General features: G+C 35.2%; 1 protein-coding gene across 1 annotated transcript in view; it reads right to left on the bottom strand.

Annotated features, from left to right (window-relative positions):
• NDUFAF2 (NADH:ubiquinone oxidoreductase complex assembly factor 2) overlaps window positions 1–13156 on the bottom strand; it is a 206806-nt gene that overhangs the window by 43608 nt on the left and 150042 nt on the right. The window contains exon 3 of the mRNA XM_002815588.4: window positions 10717–10757. Coding sequence (XP_002815634.3) covers window positions 10717–10757 — 41 coding nt within the window. The remainder of the gene's footprint in view (window positions 1–10716; window positions 10758–13156) is intronic.

Below are 13156 nucleotides of genomic sequence, written 5' to 3'. Positions count from 1 at the left end.
AAGGCTACTATGAGCAACTATAAGCCAATACACTGGAAAACCTAGAAGAAATGGGTAAATTCCTAGACACATACAACCCACTGAGATTGAACCATAAAGAAATCCAAAACCTGAACAAACCAATAAGAATAAGATTGAAACCACAATAAAGTCTCCCAGCAAAGAAAAGCCCAGGAACCAATGGCTTCACTGCTGAACTTTACCAAATGTTTTAAGAAGAATTCATATTAATCTTCCTCAAACTAGTCCGAAAAATGGAGGAAGGAATACTTCCAAACTCACTCTAGTAGGTCAGTATACCAAACCTTTGTCTGATATCAAAAGCAGACAAAGACACATTAAAAAAAAAAAAGAAGAAGAAGAAGAAGAAGGAAAGAAAACTATAGGCCAATATCCCTGATGAACACTAATGCAAAAATCCTCAACAAAATACTAGCAAACCAAATTCAGCAACATATTAAAAAGATCATTCATCATGACTAAGTAGGATTTATCTTAGGGATGCAAAGTTGGTTCAACATATGCAAATGGTTCAACATATCAACAGAAGGATGGACAAAACTCTATGATCATTCAATTGACGCTGGAAAAGCATTTGATAAAATTCAACATCCCTTCATGATAAACACCTTTAACACACTGAGTATAGAAGGAACATACCTCAACACAATAAAAGCCATATACAACAGACCCACAGCTAGTGTCATATTTGTATTAGTCCATTTTTCACACTGTTATAAAGACATACTTGAGACCAGGTAATTTATTAAAAGAAGAGGTTTAATTGACTCACAGTTCTGCACGGCTGGGGAGGCCTCAGGAAACTTACAATTATGGTGGAAGGGGAAGAGTCATGTCTTACATGGTGGCAGGCAAGAGAGGGTGTGTGTGAGCACAGGAAAAGTTACCACTTATAAAACCATCAGATCTCATGAGAATTTACTATCATGAGAACAGCATGGGGAAAACAACCCCCATAATCCAATTATTTCCTACTAGGTCTTTTCCTAAACACCTGGGGATTACAATTCAAGATGACATATGGGTGGGGACACAAAGCCTAACCATACTGAATAGAGAAACACTGAAAGCCTTTCTTCTAAGATCTAAAACATGACAAGAATTCCCACTTTTACTATTGTTATTCAATATAATATTGGAAGTCCTAGTTAGAGCAATCAGACAATAGAAAGAAATGAAGGTCATCCAAATTGAAAAGGAAGAAGTCAAATTATCCTTGTTTGTAGGCAATATAATCTTGTATTTGGAAAAACCTAAAGGCTTCGCCAAAAAACTATTAGAACTGATAAACAAATTCAGTAAAGTTGCAGTACACAAAATCAACATACAAAATCAATAGCATTTCTATATGCCACCAGCAAACAATCTGAAAAAGAAATCAGGAAAGTAATCCCATTTACAATAGCTACAAACAAAACTAAATGCCTAGGATTTAAGTTAACCAAGAAGTGAAAGATCTGTACAATGAAAACTATAAAACATTGATGCAAGAAAATGAAGACGACACAGGCAAAAGGGAAGCATATTACATGTTCATGAATTGGAAGAATAAATATTGTTAAAAATGTCCATATTACCCAAAGCAATCTACAGATTCAATGCAAATCCTATCAAAATACCAATGACATTCACAGAAATAGAAAAAAATTCCTAAAATTATTATGGAACCACAAAAGACCCAGAACTGCTAAAGCTATCCTGAGCACAAAGAACAAAACTGGGGGAATCACAATACCTGGCATAAATTACACTATACAGTGATAGTAACCAAAACAGTATGGTACTGGCATATAAACAGACATACAGGCCAATGGAATAGATTAGAGAATCCAGAAACAAATCCACGCATCTACAGTGAACTCAATTTCAACAAAGGTATCAAGAACATACATTAGGGAAAGGATAGTCTCTTCAATAAATGGTGCTGGGAAAACTGGGTATCTATATGTGGAAGAATGAAATGAGGCCCCCATCTCTCACCATAAACAGCAATCAAACCAAAATGGATTGAAGACTTTAAGACCACAAATTATGAAATTTCTAAAGGAAAACATTGGGGAAATTCTCTAGGACACTGGACTGAGCAAAGATTTCTTGAGAAATACCCCAAGAGCATAGGCAATCAAAGCAAAAATGGACAAATGGGGTCACATCAAGTTAAAAAGCTTCTGCATAGCAAAAGTAACAATCAACAAAGTGAAGAGACAACTCACAGAATGGGAGAAAATATTTGCAAACTACCCATATGATAAGGGATTAATAATCAGAATATATAAGGAACTCAAACAACTCAATAGGAAAAATCTAATGAACAGATTAAAACATGAGCAAAAGATCTGGACAGACATTTCCCAAAAGAAGACATGCAAATGGCAAACAGGTATATGAAAAAGTGCTCCAACATCACTGATCATCATAGAAATGCAAACCAAAACTACAACAAGATATCATGTCACCCCAGTTAAAATGGCTTCTATCAAAAAGATGGGCAATAACAAATGCTGGTGAAAATGTGGAGAAAAGGGAACCCTCGTACACTGTTGGTGGGAATGTAAATTAGTACAACCACCATGGAGAAGAGTTTGGAGGTTCCTGAAAAAACTAAAAATGGAACTACCATATGATCTAGCAATTCTACTGCTAGGCATATATATATATGTGTGTGTGTGTGTGTATGTGTATATGTATATATATATTTATCCAAAGGAAAAGAAATCAGAATATTGAAGAGATACCTGTACTCCCATGTTTACTGCAGCACTATTCACGATAGTGAAGACTTGAAAGCAACCTAAATGTCCACCAACAGATGAACTGATAAAGAAAATGTGGTATATACACACAGTGAAGTGCTATTCAGCCATAAAGAAGAATGAGATCCTGTCATTTGCAACAACATGGATAGAACTGGAGGTCATTATTTTAAGTGAAATAAGGCAGGCATAGAAAGATAAACTTCACATGTTCTCACTCATTTGTGGGAGTTGAACTCATGGAGATAGAGAGTAGAAGGATGATTACCAAAGGCTGGGAAGGGTAGTCTGGGTGTTAGGGGGAGTGGGGATGGTTAATGGGCACAAAAATATAATTAGATAGAATGAATAAAATCTAGTATTTGATAGTACAACAGAGTGACTACAGTCAACAATAATTTATTGTATATTTCAAATAACTAAAAGAGTATAATTAGATTGTTTGTAATACAAGGAAAGGATAAATGCTTGAGGTGATAAATACCCCATTTACCTTGATGTGATTATTATGCATTGTATGCATGTATCAAAATATCTCAAGAACCCTCTAAGTATATACACCTACTAAGTACCCACAAAATCAAAAATTAAAAAAAGAATACTATGTGAATAATGTTTAATCCTCAGTGCATCATAGAAAGAAGCAAATATAATATAAATCTGCCCTACTTAGTACAACTTCTGACCATCTAGTTAAGGTAGTATCTGTCAGATTCGTCTACTAGAAAGGTCCCTTTCCCCCCTTGTAATTGATAAGTAATCTGTAGGGAAATGCCTTTAGACCATGTAAACAGCCTGCTCCCCAACAGAGTTTGACTCAATGATTTTAGTATCTGCTGATAATTTTTTTCCCAATTATCACTTGAATAGTGGTGATTTTCCAACTCTGTTATTTCTTCTATATTTATTAGTTAGCATCTAATTGCTTCTTAAACAGATTTTTAACTAGGTCATTGTTTTTAGTGTGAGCTTAAACTCCACTTTCAGAGTTTTCTGGCATTGCCAAGTTACTGAGCATTCTGTGGTTCTATGGTTTAAATTGGATTACTTCTCAGATTTCTCCCTTGCCAGATTAGGATTCATTCTTCTCAGTTTCACTAAATCCATTACCACTTGTCCATCTGCTTTCCTGCCTCCAAAACTTTATTGATGGTTTGCATGCTCACGTTTCTTTGACCTTGTGGGTTTATGCCTTTTAAAATAAATTCCTTCACTATCATTTTCATTAGACTTGAGAGTGAACTTATGTGTTTGACCCACTATCTATACTTGAAAGCCCTTTATACTTTCCTTACTTTCAAACTTTATGTAAATGGTATATTGTATGACATCTTCTGCAGCTGCTTTTTTTTTTTGCTCAGTATCATTGCTTCTGAGATTTATCCATGTTAAAACATACAGCTCCAGTTCATTCTTTTTTAAGTGTTTTTTTCATTCATTTTAATGAATGATGTTAAACAGGTATGAAGATGCTGCAATTTTCTTATTCATTTCCACTATGTTACTAAAAGTGATATTGTGAAGTTTGGGGTGGGGAGTGGGAGGTCCATTTAACCGTAAATACATACATACACTCTTTGCAATTTAAGTCAACAGGAAGTAGGATTCTATACATAAAATGGCAATTTTAAGACATCTGAATTCTGTAACTATAAAATGAACCTAGTAATACTGGGCACAGATAACTCACTCAATGAATGCCAGTTATTTGGAGACGACACTGAAATAGGCCTGAAAAATTCAGAAATAAGATTCCTCTCTGAATGTTAAACTATAAGATCAACACATCATAAGCCAGAGCAGAAATAGGAAAAGGATAAAACAAAAAAATAGCTGCAGGGCCAGTAACATCTGACCAGAGTATAACTACTATCATAGCAAAGGAAATATGTCAACCAGAACCGAGAAGCAAAGAAAAAAATAGAATCATAGACACAAATGCTGGCAATCCATAAAAACACTGTCCGTGGGAACAGGAGGCTTAACCAGCACCTGGCAATTTTTCTATTCCAATTCGTAAGGCTATTTCTAATACAGAGATAGAATTAAAAATCGTAGCCAATTCTCTTTAAATATTTCCATTGCTAGGGGTCAGACTATCCTTGTTGTAAGGTGGATGCAACATGAAATTTTAAGCCTGAGGCAATTAAACGTTTATTTTACTTAACTCCCCTTATTCCAATGTCATATTTACCAAGCAGTCTCCTGTTTTCTTTTCTGTGCCAATTTCATTTCTTACTGTAAATTAATAAATGGGGATTGGCCACCATCTCAAATTCACATGCATTTAGTCACTGTGATGTCCTTTAGGGCCAAGCAACCTTAGACATGAACAAAAATGAGTCTTTGGAGCCTGCAGCCCAGATTTGAGAATACGGTCAAGTAAAAGATACTATGATGTGTTGTCCTATCCAGCCATCCCAACCTTTTTTTTAGACCACAGCAGCACCATCTCCAACAGCAGCACCATCTCCAACTCCATTCTCTACTGGTTTCTAGAATCTCTTTCTTTTTTATGGAGTATGTATATTAAAAATGAAGTAGGCAGAACTCTAATATTGTAACTTTTTTCTACTGCCTGTAAACCTATACTAAATCATATAATTTGTCAAAAATTGGCAATAAATGTAACCACTTATTCAAACAAAAAACTTTACTCTTTTCCTATTGTGTTAGTATAAAAAAAGAAGCAATATTTCAAAGTATTTGCTATAAGTGGCTTCTAATGGAATAGAGTTAGGACTAGGAAAAGTCTACCTCATTATCTCTGTGAAATGTGAATTCACCTTATACAACACTGAAGAACACATGCTGAACTATTACCAGATGCTCCTCAACTTATGATGGGGTTATGTCCTTATAAACCCATCATAAAATTGAAAATATCTTAAGTCAAAATGCATTTGATACACTTAACCTACCAAACATAGCTTAGCCTAACCTGTCTTAAACATGCTCAGAACGCTTACATTAGCTTAGAGTTGGGCAAAATTATCTAACACAAAGCCTATTTAATAATAAAGTGTTAAATATCTCATGTAATTTATTTAATACTGTATTGAAAGTGAAAAACAGAATGGCTGTATTATTCAGAAGTATAGTTTCTACTGAATGCATATTGCTTTTTCACCATCGTGAAGTTAAAAAATCCTAAGTTAAACTATCCTAAGTAAGGGACCGCCTTCACTGGTAACCTGCAGGTAAATGTGAATTCCTATGAACAAAATACAGACAACGATCAATTTGGAAATATGTTTACTTTTACAACATTATTTTGTAGTTGGCTGATAGAAATTCAAATCCATCTCACAGAAACCATGTAATTACATAGTACCAAGATTTTTAAGTCTATAATGGCCAATCAAACCAATAATGAATCAGGCTCTGTGTTAGGTGCTTATGACACACAAATGAATAAGTTATAATCCCTGTGCCAAGCAGCTAATAGTTAGAAACATGGACAAATAAAACACAGAATTTTAATACTGAACTTAAAGGGTTATACACGAGTACACAGCAGTGTAGTTATACCAAGAAAGTAGTGATTAGCTCTATCAGTTAAGAAGTTGAGGAGAAAAAAAGGTGAGGAAAACAACCAAGGATTTTAAAGGGCCTTTTAAAAGGAATTAAACATAAGCAGGAGTATGCCAGTTGATGGGAGAAGGAGAAGACATTAAACTTGAGAAACAGCAGGGAGTTCCTTAAAGAGTAGGGTAGAGTAGGGTAGAGAAGAGTAGGGTAGCCTAAGGAGGCAAAGCTAGAAAGTTGGGCTGGGCCCAAATCAGGAAGCCTTGCATAGTATGCCAAGGAGTTAGACCTACTGTTGGCCAGTGCTCCCAGAAAGTGTGACTAAAAATTGATCCCTTCAGTTTTCAAGGTGGCCAGGAGAATTACTGTTTGATCATAGGGTATGTGTATGTTTGATTTTATAACAAACTGTCAGTTTTCAAACATGATTGTATCATTTTCACCCCAACCAGGACTGTATAAAAGTTGTGGGTGCTCCAGTGATGGCTGTTGTCAATCTTTTAAATTTAAGCCATTTTAATGGGTGTGTAGTGGTATCTCATTGTGGTTCCACTGATTACTAGTGTTGTTAAGTATATTTTCATATATTTAAAACGTGTGTTACAGAGTGCCTGTTCAAGATTTCTGCCCAATATTTGTTAGCTTCTTTTTTATAACACTGAGTTGAGGTGTTCTTTATATAGCCTAGATACAATTCCTTTGTCAGATATATGTACTATGATTATTTTCTCCTAGTCTTTTGATTTCCTAATGTTCTCTTATAATGAGCATTAGAATTTAATTCTGATTAAATCTGATTAATCTGTATTTTTCCTTTACAGATTGTTCTGTCTCCTGTCTACCTCAAAATTGCAAAGATATTCCATTGTTTTTTTCTTCTAGAAGCACAACAGTTTGGCTTTTATGTCTAGTCTATGATCCATCTTAAATTAATATTTGTGTATGATGTGAGGCAGGGAACAATTTTTCCCCATATGGATATTAAGTTATTCCAGAACCATTTGCTGAAAAGATTTTCCATTCCTAATTGTGTTGTTTTGATGTCATTGTTAAAAACCAACTGGTTGTACAGTATCTACTTTTTGGACTTTTGTTTTTTCCATTGATTTATTTACCCAGTATCCTAATGCCAGTATCATACTGTCTAGATAACTATAGTTTTAAAGTAATTCTTAAAGTCAGACAGTATTAGCCCTTTAATTTTCATCTCCTTTTTCATGGCTGCTTTCAGCTATTCTAGGTCTTTCACATTTCCAAATACATTTTCAAATCAGCATGTTGATTTCTACCAAAAAAGTCTGATGTGGTTTTAACTGGATATTTATTTTATTAAGTCTACAAATCAGTGGTTCACAAAATATGGGCTATGAACCATCAGCATCAGCATCATCCAGGAACATGTTATAAATGCAAATATTCAGGCCCTACCCCAAAACTAGTGGATCAAAAACTCTAAGCTTGGGGTCCAGCAATCTGTGTTTTAACAAGTCTTTCAGGTGATGCAGATGCAAAACAAAAGCATAAGAACTACTGTGGATCAGTTCGGGAAGAATGAATACATTAGCAATATTGTACATTCCAATCCATGAACAGATACTTCTCCCCATTTATTTAGGTCTTATTTAATTTATCTTACCAACATTTTGTAGTTTTGAGTACACAGATCTTACACATGTTTTGCTCACTAAATTCCATAGTATTCTATGTTTTCTAATACTGTTGTAAATGACATTCTAATGGCTGCTGGCTAACCTTTAGCAATAATATATAGGAGATATGAAAAGAAGTTTTTTTGGAGTTGGGTATTCACTAAAAGATCTGAAAAAAAAATCTAGTTTCTGGATCCAGTTGTCAACTTGGAAGGAAGACAGTGGACAGAGGAACATGATGAAGTGCACCAGGAACATAAGATCAGCAAAATCTAGACTGTGACAAACTCTATAGGCCAACTGGGCTGGGTTTTTTAACACATAAATTTGTAAGGAAGTAAAAGACATGGAAGAGGATAGACTGAAAGATTTAAAACAAATATGAAGCTTTTACGAAATGGACAAGTCTAAACTATAATGTACATTTAGGTGAAAAAACTATTTTAAATGAGAGGAAATGATTACTATAAAAGTTGGCTTAAGGTTTTCTTTTGTCAGGAGAGAGAAGGTTGTGATTAGGAGGGATATATGGGGCTGAAGTAGATGGCAAAGTTCTATTTCTTGACCTGGGTGGAATTTGCCTTATAATTTCACAGCTTAATAACTAAATAAGCTATTTTTTCGTTATGGTTTATAAATATACGTTTTACTTTACATTAAGAAAAATTTTTTCCTCTTAATATGATGTATCTAGAATTTGGATTTGAAGAGTGTAAAAGTTACAGTGGTAAGAACTGTGTTTGATAAAAACTAAAGTGTGCCTAATGAAGTGGTTGTTCACTTGAGGCAGGGATACTAGTGTGGATAAAGTCAAAGAACTGGGCAGCTAAAATTTGGGAAGGCATTGAAAGGAGAAGACCATATTCCAGGTTCTAATCTCGGCCATCAGTAAGATAGACTTGCTTGGATGTTGGCAAGCATAAAAATGATGGTCAGGTACAGAGAAATATACATGGATTACAAAGGTCCTCCACTCTCTTGGGCCCATAAACAAAGACTATTTGGGGAAGCAAGAAGCAGCTGAACTCACTTTCTTTACGTGGGGTGTGGGAAAGCGAGCACAACTTACTTCAAGGAAAAAAAGGAACTCACTATCTTGCAGGCACAGACGGATTTCAGTTGAGGTTATGTGGTAGAGAAAGTTTCCAGGAAAATATTAATGGTGAATGGTAAGTTGCTAACAAAGAAACAGAAATTCCTGAAACACAATGGAAAGGGCCAAGAGGAAGGAAAAGAGTGTGTATGTGTGTGTGTGTGTGTGTGTGTGTGTATTAGGGAGGGTACAAAGCAGCATAAAGAACAATGTGATTAATAGTACACTAAAAGGGAGGCAACAAAAGAGGGCTCATTTTGGATAATCAAAATTAACAAGAGTGAGCTCAGGGATGGAAGGACTTGGTGTGTTCTGGCTAGAGATTGTTTGAGGTGCTGAAATTACCTAAAATTCACAGAAGTTGTGCCCGAGGCCCAACTATTGCAATTGCCTCCATTAATCACTTTGCATATTAATGTTTCTATGAATAAGGCTTTCAAAGTTCTGAGGATGGAGGAAGCAAATGATAACAGTAGCTCTTATTATGACCAAGAGAAGGAGAATCAGAAGGCTCTTCAATCCATCCTTCACTGTAAACTACTGGGCATACTTCTGAATCCTGGATCACACTGCCTTTTATTTTTCCCCCCAAAACAGCTTTTATTCCAAATTTTATCAATGTTGGAAAGAAGGGTCTGCGAAAAGTAGGCCAAGGCAGAAGCAATATACAAAGCTAGAAATGGGTCAAGAGATGTACTCAGTCAGACCCTGGCCGAATGAACATTGATGGGTTCAGTGTATGACAAATGTATGGAGCAAGTAAAGATAAGCATACCAGTTGAGGTATCATCATTATTCTGCTCTAGAGCACTCCACCTCCCAACAAATGGGGATTGAGTATTGGAGCCCATTTATGTTGTCATCAGGGCTTGTAGTAGTGACGGAATAGGCAACAGAACAGAGGAGGGAAGTCCTAAATAGTAGAAGAAAGGGAATGCCTCTAGACAAAAAGTAAACAAGGCAGTATACTAATGCATTTAGAGACTCTCCTTTTATGAAATTACTTCTTATAAAATAACTTTAGAAGTCTTTATGTATTTTTAAAATTAAAATTATAATTTTTATAAAATAATCTATATAAAAATTATGTTGTAAAACACATATACCATAGCATTTCTATGTCTTTTTATTGTTTATCACTGACCACAAATTTTTAAGTTTTAAATAAAAAGTCAACTAATAATTACTGTTATAAAATAATTGTTAATTCTGTATTTTAAAGTTTCTTTGGATACTTGATGGATTTAAATACATAATATTAAGGGAAACATAAGAGCATGATTTGGACAGGACAAAGAGATTCAGTGTTTCTCAAACTTTTCCACAAAAGCTTGAGTATTGGCACAGAGAACCCCCAGGACCCAGGGGAAATGAGCTGGTGCAAACTGGTCCAAGTTCAGACTTTCTATAGAGTGTTTTAATTTTGTTTTAAATTTTTATTATTTCACTTTAAAATTTACACAAATTTTATATTCCATAATATGAGCATTTATCATATATTATTTTTTTAATAATATAGGTTTATATATTAATTTATTATAAAATGTTTTAAGTTATTTTTTATGATGGAATAAAATCAACACTTTGGGAAAATACATCATAGTTTTTCTGAAGCTTCGTATATCCTTGGGAATATATACTCCTAAATGATATCTTCCTTGTGTAGTCTTACCTCCATAGTAGGTGGAGTCTTTCTTGTTCTTCTAATCCAAGCTAGAAAGAAAAATAATATTTAAATGTCAGTTTCCCATAATTTACACAATATTTTTACCCATAAAACAAATTTTTTTGAGTACCTACTCTATATTATTTTAGGTACCGGAGATACAGCAGGGAATAAAACAGATTAAGTCCCTTCTCTACTGTAGCACATGTACTACCGAAGGGGTTGCAGAAAATAAACACACAAACATATGTTTGGTGGTGATATGTGTCATGAAGAGAATATAATAGTGTAGAGAAGATAAAGAGGGGACAGTTTCATATGTTTAAAATGATACCTCCTAATCATCTAAATTCAACTGGGTATATTTATGGCATACAAGCCAAACCAAAATACAGCAAACTTCAAGACAATATCAAAATTATATTATTCTGGAAATTTGAATTAGTTATTGTTCAACTTATAAAGGAAGGGACTTAGAAAAGTTTTCATTTACAGAGATTTCTTTTCTGATTTGCTCCAGCAAGCAGCTACTCAATGGTTGAAAAATATCATCAGGCCTTAGCTCTAACACTTGGGAGATGGGCTGCAGAGATAGAGCCCACATTTGTTAAGTGGCTGCTGGGGCCTGGGTACTCTGCTGGATGCTTTGCAGCAATGGGAAGGGAGTGGGGCAGCTGCCTTTAGGGAAGTTATCAGAATCACATGGAAGACAGTATAGTATAGTGCTTATGAGATTCTAAAGTCAGATCTTCTGAGTTCAAATCCCAGCTTCATCACTTACTGTCTGTGTCACCTGGAGCAAGTTATTTAATTTTCTAAGCATCAGGCTTCTCATCTACAAAATGGAAATTATAAAAGTATCTACACTTCAGGGTTGTTCTGAAAATTATATAAGATAACATACATAAATGCTTACTTTGAAGCCTGGCACATAAGTCTAAGTTATTAGTATAATTATTACTATTATTCAATAAACCTCTTAAAAATAGGACCCCAAAAAAAAAGATCAATAATATCTGCTTAGCCTGCAATGTTGTATAGGAGACTGTGAGAAAATATATTGTAGGGAATATGATCTTGAGGGCCATTGTTTTATCATTTTAGTTGATTCACTCTTCACTACAAAATTGAAGAAATAGAAATAAAATGACTTCCTCAAATTTATACATTAAGTAGTAATGGTTGTATTTGAATTCAGATCTGACCCTGTCTCTGGCTCTAAAAACCATCCACGCTCAACTAAGCAGTCTTTCAAAGTTTACGAACAACATGCAAAGAACATTAAACCAGAAAGAGGAAGCCAGGCTAGGTGTGACCTTAACTACGTGTTAGAAAAATAAGAATTATTGATCCCATTTTAGAGATTTGGAAACTGAGGCCCAGAGAGATGAAGAAACTTTCCTAATGCCATATAATTAGCGACTGGGAATTAAACCCTGGTTGAACTGGCTCTAAAGTCTTAGCTTTATCCATTCACAGCCACTCTCTCTTGTGACCAGCTCTAACAGCCGGCCTTATTCATCTAGGCACAGACTGTCACTGACTTACAGTAGTTTGACTTAGGATTTTCGACTTTTTCATGGTGTGAAACCATTCTGTTTTTCATTTCAGTACTTACTCAATGAATTACATAAGTTATTCAAAACTTTATTATAAAATAAGCTTTGTGTTAGATGATTTTGCCCAACTGTAGGTTAATGTAAGTGTTCTGAACACATTTAAAGTAGGCTAGGCTAAGCTATGATGTTCAGTAGTCTAGGTGTATTAAATGCATTTTCTACATGATGATATTTTCAACATATGATAGGCTTATTGGGACATAACCTCACTGTAAACCAAGGATCATCTGTAATAGCACCAAGACCTGTCTTCATAAAAAGCCCAGCACTGAATGGTTTGTGGGGGTGGAAACAGCAACATTCAACTGCGGGCTTGGGATCAGTCATTTCCCCCTGCTCTATTCTCTCTTGCACTTATCCATTACATGTATCTCCAATACAGTTCCAGTGTTCTCCATTCTCTACTACTGTTTCTAAACTTCTACCCTTGTTATTCTTTCTGCATTCTGTTTCCTTCTTTCTCTTTTTTGAGACAGTCTCACTCTGTCACCCAGGCTGTAGTGCAATGGTGTGGTCTCAGGTCACTGCAACTTCTGTCTCCCGGATTCAAGTGATTCTCCAGCATCAGCCTCCCAAGTAGCTGAGATTACAAGTGCTCGCTACCATGCCCAGCTAATTTTTGTATTTTTTGTAGAGATGGGGTTTCACCATGTTGGCCACGCTGGTCTTGAACTCCTGACCTTCAGTGATCTGCCCACCTTGGCCTCCCAAACTGCTGGAATTATAGGCGTGAGCCACTGCACCCAGCCTGCATTCTGTTTCTATTAGCTTCTACTCCTATTTGGCCAATTACTAGCCAAAACTTGTACAGATTTTTTTTTTTTTTT

Source organism: Pongo abelii, chromosome 4, assembly GCF_028885655.2.
Source record: "Pongo abelii isolate AG06213 chromosome 4, NHGRI_mPonAbe1-v2.0_pri, whole genome shotgun sequence".
NCBI lineage: Eukaryota > Metazoa > Chordata > Mammalia > Primates > Hominidae > Pongo > Pongo abelii.
This window is presented reverse-complemented; position numbering and strand designations above follow the sequence as displayed.